At 37.9% G+C, this 18024-nt stretch overlaps 1 protein-coding gene across 2 annotated transcripts in view; it reads left to right on the top strand.

Moving 5' to 3' along the window:
• CDC123 (cell division cycle 123) overlaps positions 1-18024 on the top strand; it is a 57198-nt gene that overhangs the window by 25653 nt on the left and 13521 nt on the right. For both annotated transcript variants that reach the window (XM_028114598.2, XM_028114599.2), the window contains exons 6-8: positions 1960-2066; positions 13343-13391; positions 16588-16663. In XM_028114598.2, the coding sequence (XP_027970399.1) occupies positions 1960-2066; positions 13343-13391; positions 16588-16663 (232 nt within the window). The remainder of the gene's footprint in view (positions 1-1959; positions 2067-13342; positions 13392-16587; positions 16664-18024) is intronic.

The raw sequence follows: 18024 nt of genomic DNA, 5'->3' as shown, positions 1-18024 counted from the left end.
TATATGCCCACAGAAGACCTAGAATTTTATTCCTAATTCTAGGGAAAACACTGTGGCATTTATTTTTATTTTCCCCCTCCTACTTTCCTGATTTTGCAGTTTCCCGAGTCTATAAAATACTATATATTTTGCTAAAAGACCGTTGTAACCTCTTGTGTTGCTGATCGTGCTAGAATCAGAGGAAGGTCATTCTCTGCCCCTTTCAAAACTTCAGCTGTTCAGTGTAACAGAGAAATTTTTCTCTATTGAAAAATAATGAAAATTAAAATGTCACAGGACCTAGACATAGAGCCATTCGGGAAATCAGCTGACATTTTCTTAAATTGTGTTTTATCATTACGACATTGCATTGACAAGATTTTTTTTTTACGTCAAGGTCTATGGAAAAATTCGCTCTTTTTTCTAATCCAGTAGGAAACCACGATGGCAGCAAAGTTCGCTTAAGGAATCAAAGACTTCCTTGCATTTTCAAAAGCATCCCATGTGCCTTTCTTTTCTTATTCTAAGACGAACGACAAGTTGTACCTAATCTGTCCTTTATTTTTACTGATTAAAATTAGTTCCACATTTACATCGTTTACATTTTTAAAAGAGCTGGACTCTTGCTCCCCACACCAGCAGGTCCTGACACGTCCTTGGCTTCCCCATTGCTCACTCCCCGGAGGCAGCTGCTGCCCCTGTTGCAGTTCATCCTTGGGTTATGTTCCTCCCCCGCTCCGTCCTTTGGCTGTCCGTGTTCGCTGTTGCCGCCCCCTCCGGGACGAGGTTCTGTCCTCTCACCTCCCGCTCCCGCTGCTTTATATTCCACTCTCATTCGAGTACCGTCCTGTTTCGCTTAGGTCAGGACGCAGTGTTTCTGCTACTCTGGTAACGCAGATACTCTGTGCACCTTGGATGGATACCGTACAGGATGACTTAGCGTCCTCGTTCACCCTTTTGCCTTCCCTGGAGTTCATGGTTTTCTGTGCATCTGCTGTTGCTTCAGTGGAATTAAATCTCTGGCCAGTGTGCCATTCTCAACCAGAAGTTCATCATCTTTTTCACTGGGAGAAATTGTAAAAATTATTATAAAGAAATTATTAAAACTCATTTTTAGTTTGTATATGAGCAGTAATTTGAATCATTTCTTACTGCTGAGCTGGGCTGGGGCTTTCCACTTACGAATGGTAGATTATTTGTGGTTTGAAGTTACTCATTTGTTCATTTATATTTTATTTTTGTGTGCCTGCCAGGTGCCACGGCTGTCTTTCATGTGTGGATAATTACATAGTTTTTTGCAATCGTTTGTTTTCTCAAAGTTAGATTACTGCCCTGTGTCTGATCTGTGGAAGAAGTATGTTTAATAAATGACTTAATTATTCTGTCATTTTGAGGTGTGTTTTGCCAAGCTTTGTGCCTGGTGTGCCTGCTCTTCTTACCTGTTTTTGGTAGGAGACATTCACCACTGAAAGCTGCAGTGGTTCAGAATCTCTCATCTCCTCTGTCCCTGATTTGGTAGACATGGGTCTGAACTGCTCCAGTCCTCACACTACAGGTGTCCCGGCTGTCACTACCCAGGAGCAAGAAGAGAGAAAGGATCTCCTTTTTCTTGGAGAGTAGCTGGTCAGGCTCTTTCTTTGCATCTTGACTTTTTAGCTGAAGTGTCAGCGCTTCTTATATGGTCTTCACCCCTCTTTCATCATCAGTAAGACAAACGCGGGGAAGTGCTTGGGCCTGAGTGGGAAGGTGAGGGCCTTAACGGCTCAGTGTTCATAACCCAGCATGCAACATGCAGTGGCCCTGCACTCGGTCGTTCTGAAGTGTGATTTGACATTGAACGGTATAGCTAAAATGTCTCACCTGAACTTTTTCTTTGAAAGTAGTGTGCATTATCAGTTTTGTATATAGGCCTGAGCCTCATTCATAGCAACCGACTTGAAATATATGCTAAATTGCGTGTGCTTTATTATCATTATTTAGGATGCATACTGGATAGCAATGAACAGTTCTCTGAAATGTAAAACCCTCAGCGACATCTTTCTGTTGTTCAAGAGTTCTGATTTCATCACTCATGACTTCACTCAGCCGTAAGTATGTCTCTTGATCTCCCATGTCAGTAGTTTCTGTACTTAGGAGAGTTTTGCTGAAGATGAAATCCCATTACTTCTAGTACCGTTAAAAACAATAGTTCCGGGGCACCTGGGTGGCTCAGTCAGTTAAGCGTCTGACTTCAGCTCACGTCCGGCGATCGAGCCCCATGTCCGGCTCCCTGCTCAGCAGGGAGCCTGCTTCTCCCTCTCCCTCTGCCCCTCCATCCCACTTGTGCTCTCTCTCTCAAATCTTAAAAGAAAAACAAACCAACAACACAACAGCAGTTCCATATAACAAGACCTATTAAAGCAGACCTTTCTTTTCCTTTGATAGTAAATGAATATTCATAAATATCAAGGGCTTTCTTTGTATCTGCCTATTAATTTGGTGATTTTTTTTCTCATGTAAAATCAGTATATGCTTATCATAGAAAAACAAAATTAAGAATTTGAGCTAAACAAAAACAGGAAATGTAGAAGCACCCATGATCTCACTACAGTTGGTTTTATGTAGTTTCAGAATTCTTTCTGTGCATACGTATAATATAAATACACCTGTCTCTAACCATATTGTGATATTTTAAGACAAAAATGGGGTCCTGTAGTTCATATTCATTAGTAGTCTGCAGTATATAGCTAATATCTTTATGTGTATTAAATATGCATTAAATACTTATATGCATCATTGTTTAAAATTACTTTAATGGTATTCCACTGGATAGCTACACCATGATTTGTTTGATCAGCCTTCTATTTTTATATAGTCCTACAGTGAATATCCCCGAGCTAAATTTTTGTGCATGTTCCTAATTTTTTTCTCAGCATACATTTCAGGAAGGGGAATTGCTGTTTTCCTTTCTTTGCCAGTTACTCTTTAGCTAAAGAACTCATAGGCAGGTAACCTACTTGCACTCTTGACCTGCCGGTGAGCTCTTTATGCTCTCTTGTTCTGTCATTAAATAGGTATTCTTCTAGATTTCCCATCTTACCCATCATAAACAAACCAGTTATCACACTTAAACTAATATTTAAACTGATCTCTAAAGCATATCACAAAATCCAGCAACTAAGCAGGTGAATAGGGGTGCAAATACTGTGTACACATACCACTTCTTCCCCATCCGTCCATGGAGTCTGCCCTGCCCATTCACCCCATTTCAGCTTCAGATCCTTTTTTGAAGAGAAGCCTGGCACAAAAAAATAAATTCACTGCATGTCAGTTGTGCACCTAGTCTTTTGCCTCTGAGTTGTGTAGCGTGGCCATTGTTTTTAGTATTATAAGAATGAAGGGAATGAAGTTTGGTGATAATAAATGAGTCTGGTTAAATTGTAAGTTTATTATAAAAGGAGTTTACCAGTATTGATATTTCTGGTTCATTTACAGAGTAAAGCTTTATATTGTTTTGGTATTTCATTGTCCTCCACCTTTTGTGGTCACGTTGGCACAGATGTTACTAGGTGTTTGGCGGCCCCTGTTGTTGTAATAATGCTGTGGCATTTCTCTTCTAGGAGAGGCCCTCTGATTCGAGGAAGTAGTCGCTGTCTTCTTTGTCCATTATAAAGCTTTTAAATACCTAATGCTTTAAATAAAGAGGTCTTAAAATATATTAACATTAAAAATGCTCTGTACCTGTTATTTCATCAGATAGGGGTTTCCGTGTACCTTTAACACTAGGTGCAGTGAGAGTACGAGGACATCTTTTCCTTCACAAAAATTACTCTAAGTCACTTTTAATTCTCTGTGGCTGATGTTTTTTTTAAACCATCTTTGTGGCTTGGTGGACTGCTGCTGCTCCCCAGCCCACCTCTCCCTCTTCGTGGTGTGTGAATCTAACGCAAGTCCAGTAGAAGGTCAAAATAGCAGTCAGCTATTTTGGCCTTCTGTGCTCTTTGACTTTTGCATGGGAGGGAAGTTAAGTCAGCAAGTGAATTTGAGGCCTGGGATTAAGTGTGTTTACTCACAGAATACCATGCTTCTCCTAGTCTAAATAATTGGGAGTTGGCAGGAACAAACCCCAAGTACCGAGCTTGCGGCCTTTCAGCTGGGCGGCTCTAATTAGTCAGCCCCTTCTGGAAGTATTTGTCGGTAGGAGGCTGCAGAACTGTAAGTCTTGTCACTGTAAAAATCTGTATTGATGGGATCTTTGGCGAAAGATGAACTTTTGTTGCATAGGCCTTTAAGGACCCCTGAAAGATTAAATTTGGAGTGTAATCCTTTAAACTAGACAGGATTGTGTCAGTAATTTAATCTCTTTCCTTCTATAGGCTAGAAAATTGAGGCCTAAATCTGCTTGGTTGTTTGTTCCCACAAACTAGTTAGTAGAACCAAAACCAGAATATAATTTCAGTAATGCCATTCTAAATGGTTTCTGTATTTTCACTTAGTAAAGTCATAAATTCCTCCTTTTAAAAATGCTTCAAATTAAAATACAGAATATCATAAAGAATTTAATTTTGTAAGAATTTATTATATAATAAAAATAGTATAAATAAAAACAATAAGTATAAATGTAGAATGTAAAAAGACATGGAGTTATATAATTATCTGTGATATGTATAAGATTATATAATATTATAAAAGTGACATTATATTGTTTATACTATTTTGGGGCTTACCTCAAAAAAAGAAAGATATTCCAGTCAGGATTGCAAGATAACAGAAGGCCAACTAAAAGTAATTTACACAGGGGCACCTGTGTGGCTCATTCGTTAAGCGTCTGCCTTCGGCTCAGGTCATGATCCCAGGGTCCTGGGATTGAGCGCCCCATCGGGCTCCCTGCTCGGTGGGAAGCCTGCTTCTCCCTCTCCCACTCCCCCTGGTTATGTTCCCTCTCTCTCTGTGTCTGTCTGTCAAATAAATAAATAAAATCTTTAAAAAAAAAGCATTTTACACATACAGAGTTTTAAAAAGTATATTATTTAACAGGCACTCTAGAGCATGGGTATTTCTGGGGTTAATTGAGTTGCTCCTCAAGGTCTCCACGGAGCCAGGCTCTTCCAGTTTTTCCCCTGTGCTCATGCTTGGCTTACTGATGTGGTATTTGGGATTATCGCCCACTGGTTTCAAGATTGATGCTACAGTTCTGGGCATCACGTGAAGACATGACCGTATCTGAACCAAAAATAGAAGGGGTGGTGTGTTTCCTCTCACTCCTCTCTGGATGTGAGCAAGTAAAGCATTCTGGAAGCTTCCCAGGAGACTTCTGTAGGCTCATTGGTCATACAGAGACCCAGCCTAATCCAGCAGTTGGCAGAGGGAACAGAATTGCAATGACTGGTTTAGACCAGGGCTGTCAGACGTTAGCACGCATCAGGATCATCTAAAGAGTTTGATGAAACACAGATTGCTGGTCCCCTCCCCAAAGTTCTGGTTCAGTAAGCTGGGAGTGGGGCCCAAGAATATAATTTCGAAGAAGTTCCCAGGTTATCCTGATGATGCTTGTGCAGGCCCACGCCTTGAGGACTGCTTGGATTAAGCCAACACACGCATCCCTGGGATGCAGAATACAAGTGCTACCTGATCCAGCAGTCACAACTGTGTTAGCAAGGATGAAGGTTGGGAATAGCTCGAGGGAGACAAGCTGTACTCTGTCACAGTTGTAAGCTGATACAGAGTATTAAGTACTCTTATTTTTCCTGTTCCTCAACTGGTTATTGTACATAGGAAGCTTTAAAAAGTGGAAGTTGCACTATGACACATTTAACACAGTCTGTCTGCACTAGATTCACTGAGCAAACTATTTGCCCAGATAGAAACATTTTATGTCGTTAGACTTGTTGAGTCTCAAGGCTGCTTTCAGTAATTATTTTATTGATTAAGTGTCACTTCAGTCAGCCAAGGCAAGAAAATAATATCTAGTATTCAATTGGCACTTGGAAGATAGGGCTGAGCGAGTGAAAAAATTAATCCATTAAGTGTTTCTCTGAGGGATTTGTCACCCACAAGATAGATTTGATTAGAGGTCAGGAAATTTCACTTGTCTTAGTAATTTAACTCAGCTATGCTTGACGTAATTTGTATGCATTCTTAAGATTATCACGAAACTGGTTATTAATCCTAAAATTCAGCAAGTAGTCTCAGGAGTGAAATTTTGTGTGTAAGTTGGACCTGGTAGAATCTTTACCTTGTGATTAATGAGATGACACTTTCTCTGCTGTAGATTGTTTTAATTTTAGATAGCATATTTTATCTCTTTTTGAAGAATTCTATGAAAATTCAGATGAACGTACCCAATGATCCTTAGTTCAGTATCGTTTTACTTTTATCTTTGTTTTTCCACCACCAGTGAAATCTGGAATGGAATCTGCACCAGTACCTTAACCTGGTTCTCTTGGTTCCTCATGAACAATATTCTACACCACCAGAACTTTGACGCTTAAGGTTCCATGGTTCTGCATTTGGTTTTTCTTGCCCATAATTTACACTTTTTCTTATACTTAGTAAGTGTTTACAGTGAGGTATGATGTAACCTTCCAACTTTTAAAAAAAGCTTACCAATCAGACTTGTGCCCTAGTAAATATCTAGGGTGGTATGCCACTTTAAAACATTAGTTATTGTGTTTACAGCCACTTCAGAAAGCTTTAATAAAGATGTTTTCTCACTACTTATAAAAATGGTGAAATTGTAATCTCAGCCAATGGACTTAGGTAATATCTAAGTTGCCTAGAGTAAATTCACGTAGGTATTATTCTCAGAGTATGCCAATAGTGTGATTCTCCTTCCCCCACTCCTGCCATGTGACTGGCCCAAATTAGAGGCCCAGCTCATAGCCTGTGAGTAGGTAATTGTAAATCTGTACGTCCAGTGCCAGAATCTCACCCCTTAGCCCCAACACATAGGATTCATCTTCAACTTAAAAGTTTTCCACTAGCAGGGCACCTGGGTGGCTCAGGTGTTAAGTGTCTGCCTTCGGCTCAGGTCATGATTCCGGGGTCCTGGGATCGAGCCCCGCATCGGGCTCCCTGCTCGGCGGGAAGCCTGCTTCTCCCTCTCCCACTCCCCCTGCTTGTGTCCCCTCTCTCGCTGTGTCTCTCTCTGTCAAATAAATAAATAAAATCTTAAAAAAAAAAAAAAGTTTTCCATTAGCATAGTCTCTGTTTTCATCTCCATCTAGCTCTTTCTTGTAGTCTGTTTCTGAATTGTAGCACAGCCCAGCACAGTACAGGCACATGTACCCTTCTCTGGTCCTCTCCTCCTTTCCTTGTAACAAAGCAGGGGACATATTCCACCTCATCTGTATCCTAGAGTACATCCATATTTTCCTGATTGTGTTCCCCTCTGTTCCACACACCCACATCCTTATCATTGAATGTATTACATTTGTTCTCTTTCGGTGTGTGAAATATTTGGAACAGCATGATAAAAACATGTTGATCACAGTTATGAAGTTCACAGAAAAAAGTATGTCAATCTTAAGACATGGTTTAGGGCATAACGAATAGGTCTGTTTATGCTAAGACCTCGTGGCTGACAGGAAATGCAATCTTGTTGAAGCTGAGGGAATAATTTGGGCAGTACCTTGAATAGAAATGAAAGAAAAAAGATGGCCTTCCTGCCTGCCAGTGATCAGTGCTGGCTGAGCACAGTCCTTGCGGTTTGGGGCTAAGACTTTTTTTTCCTTTCTTTTCTCTTTAAAAATTTGGATCTGGAACATTACTCTCAAAAATTCCTATTAACTGGCTAATTTCAAAATGTTTTAAAAATGCACTGGTATAATTTGATAGTAGCTTTCATCGGGATAGACTTTTGGGTTTTGTTGTTTTTTTTCCAAAATAAAATCTTTACTATTTTTGTACCTGAGAATTTCTTTTAGTTTGTAATTTCCATTGTGGATAATGTAACATTCATCATTTAATAACATTTGTGTATTTGGAGTTTTAATGGCTAGCTAGAGGAACTATAATTATAATTCAATATAGGAGTCTCCTTTCTCTCCGGACTGTAAAGCAGTGACTTTGATTTAATACTACTTTCTGTTGTTACCTTGTTGAAAATTTCAAAGAAATCTTCCCAAGTTATAATAAAATACTTAACCAGGAAAAAAAATTTAGAAGTGGGATTTAAACACAGACATACACACAGACACACATACACAATAAGCTCCTAAGTGTACATGAAAATGATTAGTAGGTACTAATTATAGCTAGTACTGTTCAGGTTGGCAGAGATGTTCAAATGAGATTCAGAATGTTCTTGTTTGTAATTATGAAAGATCTTTAAGAAACTGATCATTAGTTTTTGGTTTTAGCTAAGTAGCAGGCTAAGGTAACTTGAAAAATCTTTTGTTACAAATTACCTAGAGATGCTGGGTAAAATATAAACGATAGCACAGAAATTTAAATGCATAGCTGAATTCACAGAAACCAAAGGTAAATCCCAGATGCAAGAAATGGAAAAGAGGATGGAACATCAGAGGGTTAAGTAGGTAAACCTTTTAGGGGTCATTATCAGAGCTGATAAGGGGCATAGCTTTTAATCCCTTTATGGGACTGGAGGCCAAGCATTAAGCCAAAATAAAGTGAGGATTTGGAAAAGAGACCGTTTTTTGCTCCTTCAGTAAAGGGTGAACAAGAAAAAAAATTCATCCATTGGCACAGAGACAGGGAAGCAGGACTGAAACCCCTTGGCTTTGGGTTTTTCGTTTTAAAAAGCTGAAACCTCAGGCCTATATCTCATTATGAACTTTGGAAAACAGAATTTGAACCACCTGCCTGTTGGAGAGCTCCCATTAACTAAGAAATTAATGTAAAATCAGTCCTCCAGTCATTTTTACCCTTGAGACACCGAGAAGGTGCAAATACAAAGGGCTCTGGGAAGACTCCACAACCCAGGCCTTGTGGGACCCCCAGAGAAATGAGCCACACCAAATAGGCGCTCATGTAGAAATAACAAGACCATGAGAAAACAGTACGTCATGCCTCAAGGTGAGACAGCAGACGGGAGGAGGAAGTAGAGCTGTATGAATTTAAAATAACAGAAGTCTCAAAGATAATATAAAGGAAGTGCTTTAATTAAACTCATAAAGAGAATGGAGACTCTTAGAACAAGTTTTAGGTCCATTAATTTATATATAAGGATTGTAAAAATTCCAGTGTTGTTAGTACCCTGATTATCTTAACTCATTTTTGCTTTTTAAACCTACCTTTTCCAGAATGTAAATGGAACCTAAATATTCACACACAGCGTTCTTTGCAGTATTTCAGCTGAGCTCTTGAAAATGCTATTATTGACCTTTACATTCAGGCTTAACTAGTTGGCTCTGCACTCTTCTCTTGCAAGAACTGTACCGGGCCATCTGGTTAATCATCTTAATAAGAAAAAGCCTTACACAATAATTTCACATACCAAAGACATTCTCACTTCTACTTTCTGAAACTAACCAGGCTTTTAAACTAACATTAAATGTTAAACCAATCAACACTTAAAAAATAAATGTTATAGGATGGGAGAATGCAAATATGCATTAAAATGTATACCTGTTTTAAAGTAGCAATATGAAGATTAACCAAGGGCTGAAATCAGTATTTGTAGGAATACCGAAGCATTAAAGACATTAGACAATGAAGATTTGTGTTTTGGAATTGTGCCTTTTGGGTTTCCTGCAGTATTTTAAAAATAGGTAGATATAGAATACTAATCCACCTTGTTCTTTATAGAATCATAGTAACTATCCTCTGTTACCAGATTTACAAAAACTACAGCACCCACATGATTAAGTCACATTTCAAATATGAGAATGGTAGTAGTTCTGCTACTACACTAACCATTAAGATAATGCCCTGTTATTTTATTTATTCAAGTTCCTTTGTCATTTCTCTCCTTCCATCTACCTGTATGTTTTAGATACTTTTAAATTAAGAAAAGAGAGACAGTTCAGTTTTATCATTGATCATGAACTTTTGGTTAGTTGGAAGCCAAAATATTCCCTTTTTTTGCTATGGAGGTATAATTGGTATAATGTTATATTTAAGTTTCAGGTGTACAACACAGTAATTCCATATTTGTGTATAAAACATAAAATATTAACTTCTAAAGTAAACTTGAATAGGCTTCTTATAAAAGCAATACATGTGCACTTTGTACTTTTATGTATTTTTTAATTCCTCAAAATTAAAAGTCAGGATAAAAGTATATATCTGTTTTAAGGGTAAAAGAATTCATAAAATAGCAGTTTTTTACAATTAAAATGTGTAGACTTAAACTAGGAAAAAAAGGCAAGGAATCTTTTGAAATGAAAAATTTATTATGTGGAACTATTAAAGATGATCAAGGACATTTTTTTAGATGCATCTGATATTTATGGTGTTTTGTTTTTTTAGCTGAAATCCAAAAGCTTTAACAACAGCTCTTTTTTTAGAGAGAGAACGCGCGTGCGCAAGGCGGTGGGTGGGGCAGAGGGCAAGAGAGACAAGCAGACTCCACACTGAGCGTGGGGCTCAATCATATGACCCTGAAATCATGACCTGAGCCGAAATCAAGAGTCGGACGCTAAACCGACTGAGCCACCCAGGCGCCCCTAACAGCAGCTCTAGAACCTCCATCCTTGCGGGTTTAGTGCCCTCCCTACCACTTATTTGATCTCTCACCTTTTAGAGCCTTGGTATCCTCATGTGATAAACATTGATATTAGTAGCACTTTCTCATAGGATTATTGGTGCATGTTCATTAATACAGAGAAAGCCCATTGCTTTTCAACAAAGCACGTTGGGTGTACTTTTCTTTGTAATTCAGATTATATCAACCCATGCCCAGTTGTTAGTAGGAATAAAGTTTTTTTTCTGAGAATCTCAGCCAATCAAATAAATTGGAATTGTTGTTTGTAGTATAAACTACAAATGATTATAGAGAATTCCAACCTAATGAAATATTCAGGGGAATTGAAAAGCTTTTCAAACTCACTTTTACTTGTAAATTGCTTAAGAGGTCTTTAAAAGTATTTTTTGTTTTCTATATGTGGGGTTTTTCTTTTTAATGAAAATGTCTCTCGACTGCAAGTTTTGCTCACTCTTTAATTGTTGGTATTCTCCAAGGTTCTGTCATCTGCCGGAGGTGACGCTTCTATTTACTTCCTCCACCGGCTCTTAAACCTATGTGATTACCTCCAGATAATTGTCTTCAACGCCTCCTTCTCTTTGAGTTTCCTTATTTTTGGTTGCTTCCTAGACATTTCTGTGCGCTTCTCCCAGGATGTCTCCAACTCTCCACATACAAACATAATTCTCTCCCGTCTTTCCCTCACCCGTTACCTGCTTTTCTCTTAGTCTCAGTGAATGGCATTCCCATCACTGCCCAGCCAGTCATCGAAACCAGACCTCAGTCATCCTTACCTCTCTCCCTCATCCCTCACTTTCAACATGGTGCCAGGCAATATTGGCTTTGCCTCCTGAATATCTTTATATAGTGCTTTTCTCCTCCCCGACTCCCACTGCAGCAGCTAGACCCTTATCTCCCCCCAAGGCCATTGCACCGAGCCTTCTAACTGGTCTCTCTCTGCCTCCCTACTTGCCACCCCTCCACCCCCCCCCCAGCTATCCAGTACCGTTGTCACAGTGGTAGTCCTAAAGCCCTCACATGTTTAGAAACTTTTAGCTCCCCAGTGTATATATAACGTACAGCCTCCCTAGAGAGACAAACAAGACCCTTCACAATCTGGATACCCCTCTTTATCGAAAATTTCTCTTCAGTGTCATTTTTTTTTAATTGGATTATAGTTAACACAATGTTACATTAGTTTTGGGTGTAAAACATAGTGATTTAACAAGTCTGTATTTTATGCTCACCACAGGTGTAGCTGCCATCTGTCCCCATACAACACTCTTCCAGTGCCACTGACTAGATTGCCTGTGCTGTCTTTTATCCCCGCGACTTACTCATTCTGTAACTGGAAGCCTGTATCTCCCACCCCACTTCACGTTTTTGCCCATTCCCCCACTCCCCTCCCCTCTGGCAGCCACCAGTTTGTTCTCTGTATTTATGAGTCTCTTTCTTATAAATATGAGTCTGTTTCTGCTTTTTGTTTGTTTGTTTAACATACCCCATATCTGCTTTACCCATTCATTTGTTGATGGACACTTAGGCTGCTTGCATATCTTGGCTGTTATAAATAATGCTGCAATAAAGATAGGGGTGCATAAAGCTTTTTGATTAGTGTTTTTGTTTTCTTTGGGTAAATACCTATTAGTGGAATTACTGGATCATATGGTAGTTCTGCGTTTACTGTTTTGAGGAAACTCCATACAGTTTTCCACAGCGGCTGCACCAGCTTACATTCCCACCAGCAATGTGCAAGATCTAACCTCCTCTTCCCATGGTTCTCCTTGCGCGCTACACTCCCATCAGCACGAATCCGTCGTAGTTCTCTGCATACAGCGTGACAGTTCTCATTTCTCGTCCTGCTTTAGTGCATGCTTCCCTTTGCCTTAAATGTGGACCCTTCCCTTCCTGTTGAATGAAGCGTTCTTGACTTGCCACCTTCCATCCCCTCCCCCCCCACAGCAGAGAGCTAATCAGTTTTTCCTTTGTGCTATCAGAGTATTTTTATGTGCTTTCAGTGGTTTGAATTTCTTTGTCTACTTGTTAGGCTTTCCCCACCAGACTAACGTCCTAAAGAACAAGAGACTCAGGTCATTTTAGCATTTCTGGTGCCTAGCCAGTCCTTGGCATAGGGAGGCATTTAGAAAATATATGAAAAAAAAAAAGAAAATATATGAAAAATTGTTCAGGAAATGGAGGACTTTTAGAGGGGGAAGCAGTATACTTAATGAAGGAATGAGTACTATCAAATATTTTTTTAAATGGCATGCAGGGTAAGGATTGGATTAACTTTGTGTGGCTTTAGATGGTACAGGTAAGGTCAGCAGAGAAGTAGACTTCTGGTTTAGCCACAGAGAAGGCAATGAGGGTTAGAGAACAGCAGTACCATCCTGCCTTCATTTGGAATCTGTATTTAGACAATCTGAGTTTTAGTCCTGGCTTGGTCACTAGATTTGGTGGCTTCTGGGTCTAAGTTTCTTTGTTTTTTGACAGAAAAATGGAGATAATAGTAGCTTATATGGTGGTTTTGAGGACTAGTGAAATACCATTTCGGGGTGCCTTGGCTAACATCTGGTGTTGGATAGTGCTTAATAAATGCTCATTGGATTTGAATTAGCCTCCTGTTCCTGGATTCTTCCAGTAATACCTTACACATATCTCATTGAATATAAGTAATGTGTGTACATAAACTGGCACCAAAAAAAAAAAAATGTTCAATTGCCTTTTTTTCTCTTAAAGATTTATTCATTGTACTGATGATTCTCCAGATCCTTGTATAGAATATGAGGTAAGGATTTATTTTTTAAGTCTTGAAATTGATAATCCTAGATGAAGATGTGTTGGAAATTGCTATCTATTCTTAAGCAAAATGAATAAAACTTTTTGGATCAATTTCTCTGGGAACCTAGAGCCACTGAATTTTTAAATATGTAAAAAATATATGTATAAATGAATATATATACACGTATACACAGTATATACATACTATAGAATGTACGTATTTTGTAATAAAACAAATACCTTATACCCATCATCTGGCTTAAGCTGGGTAAGCTTTTTAACCTGGTATATGAAGAAAAATAATCATCCCCAATTTTACCATTTAGGCCCAGTGGACCTTTTTACTTTTTTTTTGTTGTTGTTCACTCATTTTACAAATTACATCAGAAGTTAGATTGAAAGGATAGTGGAAAACATTTTTAGAAATAGCAATAAGAATTCAAACATAGCAAACCCAAATTTGTATTCCATGTTTTCCTAGTTTGAAGGTATATCCTCCCCCCACCCACCCGTATGCCTCCCTGAAATGGGTCGTGTTCTTGGACTCAAGTAACTACTCATCAGCTGTTACGAGTGAATTTGATTCCACGTTTCAGCTACATCCCTGATAGGACTCTTCCTTACCACTACTCCTGGTTCTTCTTGCACTTGGATCGTCAGAATGTAATACTTTTGAAAACTTTGACAGCTCATGATTTGTTGAAGAGAGTGGTCATCCTGCTCCATAATTGCAAACCATTTGCATTTTTGGATTTGTAACACCAATTAGAATTAGTCCAGTGGTCTTTTTTTAAAAAAAAAATCCTTCATTTAAAAAAAAATTCATTGTTTGCTTCATCACCTTTGTATACACATGCTTTCAAAAGTTGCCCACTGACTCTCTATATCAAGCAATTTTTAGTGTGTTGAATGTATATTGGTATATCGTCTGTGATTATACCATGTTTGTAGAACAGTTCATTTACTATTTACCAGGCCACCAAACTGGATCTTTTAGCACTTATAATTGAGCTTTTTACGTACCAGTTGTGAAGGTTTTTTTGACTTAATAGCATAGCATGAGCATAGTCCCAATCATTAAACATTTTTATAACATTCTTTATATGTATATATTATATTCATATCTGTTGTTTCACTGAACAGACATCTGTTAAACACCTGCTGTGTCTTATCACTTAGTGCTGGAAAACACAAAATGATGAAGATTATTTCTCGAGTCTTGCCATAATCTTTGTTTGAAATGTCATCTTTTATCCCCAAGATTCATTTCACCAGCAGTTTGCTCTTTTGTTGCGTTTTTGGGACTATGCCATTATCATGTTAGTGCATAGGATTTTTAAAACTCAGTGTTTTAAAAGCTCAGGAAAGTGATATTCTTAGAATAATTAAAATGAAAAAAAGTTGCAAGCAGAATCCTGTATAGGGTCTATTCCTTCTTTGTGTATTTAAAAAGATATATACATGTGCTCCATGCTCATTTATTTGTAGATTACTTCTGGAAAGCTATATGAATAATTGACAGCACTGGTTACCTCTGCAGAGGAGGACAGAGGGGCTGGATAGGGTCGGGGGGGTATAATTCACGTTTTACCTTTATGTGTTTTTTCAGTCAACTACACAATGTATGCGTTACCTGTCCAAAATATTATTTCAGTAAAGATTATGCAGATTTTCCAAAAAATTAATGTTAGTTTATAACAATTACTTATTTCTTTGTTGCTTAAATAAAAATTACTGTAGCCCTAAAAAACTATATTTGCCAGTATCAGCTTTTAATAGATGACAACTGTGTACATTTTTAGTTTTTTAGTTCTTCATTTAATAATTAGCTTCTTTTTAAAAAATACAGCACATAGAAATCTTGACTAAGAGCTTACAAAATTGAAAATTGAAATCAGTGCATTTTAAAATCTTAGGCATATTTTAACAGTATAAGTTTGTTTTTTTTTTAAGAAAAGCAATTTATTATCAAAAATTAAGAAGTACAAGAAAATATGAGGAACTTACCACCCACATATACCCTCAGTATTAGCATTTTGGCATTTAACTTCCCTTTCCTGAGATAAGTGTGTATGTATGTGTATATATACACTCTCTTCATAAAATACCATGCATACCATTGTTTTTCACTTACAGTGTATTTTTCCAGTTCATTAACTATTTTTTTATATCAGGATTTTTAGTGGCTGTGTATCTTATATATTGACAGTTTTGTTTTGTAACATTTTTTAAGCACCTGCTAGGTATTACCTACTTGTGCTGGGAACATAAAGATAAGTAAGACCCAGTTTCTTGCCCTTGCTGAGTTGCTAGTTAGGAGGGAAGAGAGACTTGTATCAAATTATAGTACAACTTGGTATGTATGTGCATACTATGGAATGCTAGGTGCAAGAAACTGGGAGCACATGGTATGGGAAGGGAGGATACTGAGCCCACTGGAGGTTATTCCAGGAATGGGGCTTAGTGTAATTTAAGTTCCATCTCTTAGGTCTTAAAGGGCAAAGAAGTATATGCCAGCATAAGGGAGGCCGGAAGCACTGGCCACTTATTACAATTAATACTTCACAAAAGTAGGACTAGTTTTCTTCAAAGAACATTTTAAAAACAGACTCAGAAGCATAAATTTGTCAACTATAGTATTTATAAAATTGTAGCAATTCAGTAGTATATGAGAATTTGTACATAATAATTAATTGTAGTAGTAGAACCCATTTATGACTTGGGCCAGTTGTAGAATTGTTTTCCTTTTAAGTAGTGGCAAAATCATGGGAGGGTTATAGTGATTTTTAGTGATAAATTATAATTTTATTAGAGTATTACACAGTGGTGCTAAGGTAGATAATTACAATATCCTTTTATTTTTTGATATACCTAAAGGGGTGAAGAACATAAATAATTATGGGGCAACTATACACAATGATGATGGGATTCGACTTCATCATCCTTGGATTTGTATATTATGTCAGAACTCTCAAAGTGATAAATAAATGACAAAGGTGCATTTTGTCATAACGAATTTTAACAGCGTTTCCCCCACTTACTAGATTAATAAATCTGTCCCCTACATCGCATGATAAGAATGGTTTATGATGCCTTTTCTTCCAAACTATTTGATATTGGCAATTATTAAAATATACTCTTGGCATAAAATTGTCTTTTAGACCAGTAAACATTCCCTTGTTACATTTTTCCTCTTTCTACAGCTTGTTCTTCGAAAATGGTGTGAATTAATTCCTGGGGCTGAGTTCCGATGTTTTGTAAAGGAAAACAAGCTTATTGGTGAGTTTTTTTACCCATTAAAAGAAGACAAGATTTTTTTTCTTTTTAAGTTTATTTATTTTACTTTTTTTTTTTTTTTAAGTAAACTCTACACCACACATGGGGCTGGAACTCACAACCCTGAGATCAAGAGTCATGTGCTACACCCACGGAGCCAGCTGGGCATCTCTAAAGTTTATTTATTTTTAGGAATTTCTGCACCCAGCGTAGGGCTCAAACTCATGACCCTGAGATCAAGAGTTGCATGCTCCTCCAACTGAGCCAGCCAGGTGCCCCAAGAAGAGAAGCTTTTGATGGAAGTGAATTTCTAGTAATTAGGTAATTAGGAGAGGGTACTAATCAGTTTTTATCTCAGATGCTACCTCTGGCCAATTGGTAGTGACTCTCTGGAATTCTATATTGATAATGCTCCTGAGGCCATATTCAATTTCCACAGAAAAGTATCTTGTGCATTAATCATGTCTGTCTGGATTCTGGAGATGAAAGTGATGGTCTTGGCCATTCCCAGTTTCGGCTATGTATCATGTTACCTGCTTTCTCTTTGGGACTTTCCTACAAATTATTAGCAACACACACTACTTATTTTAAGCAGCATAAAAAGCCAAGTTTGGGGATTTTTATTTCTATTATTGGAACAGTGTTTATTATTCTAACAAGAGGAGGAAATATGTGGACAGATAAGTGCATTATTTAAAAAGCCACCCATTTTCTTCCTCTCAGATTATTATTTTGTTTGCTGTAATGTACTCGAGTTAAGTATTGAAGATTGTCTGCTTTTTTTTGTCTTTGCATGTTTTCCATGCAGTAACCAAGAAAAGTGTGATTTGAATAGAATCCTATCAGCACTATTTAAAAAAATTTTTTTAAATTTATTATTTAAAAAAAGTTTTATTTTTTTTTTATTATTTTTTTTTTTAGAGAGGGAAAGAGAGAGAATGTTAAGCAGGCTCCACGCCCAGCGTGGAGCCGGATGCACAGCTCAACCTCACATCCCTGAGATCATGACCTGAGCTGAAACCAAGAGTCGGACGCTTAACCGACTGAGCCACCCAGGTGCCCCACATCAGCACTATTTAGTGAATGTGATGTTGACATCTGTTAACTTACCTAAAAGGAACTTGGGATGTTTGAGTTTATCGTATTGCTAGATATTCCTGGAGAAACTGCAATACAAGTAGAGCTAAGGAAGGGAGTCATATTGGCATTGATTAAGAAATAGGGTGGAAGCCCTTCTTTCAGAGCGGAAAACTTTCCTAGGCCTAGAGCAAATTGAGGGAGTTTTTACAATAATCCCTTTAGTGTATTTGTAATAAAATCATCAAGTCACTGTGAAGAAAGGAATGTTTACTTTTCCATGGCTT

The sequence above is a fragment of the Eumetopias jubatus genome, unplaced genomic scaffold (genome assembly GCF_037043125.1).
Source record: "Eumetopias jubatus isolate StellerSeaLion01/CBP00866 unplaced genomic scaffold, mEumJub1_p1.0 scaffold_8, whole genome shotgun sequence".
In the NCBI taxonomy this organism is placed as follows: Eukaryota; Metazoa; Chordata; class Mammalia; order Carnivora; family Otariidae; genus Eumetopias; species Eumetopias jubatus.
This window is presented reverse-complemented; position numbering and strand designations above follow the sequence as displayed.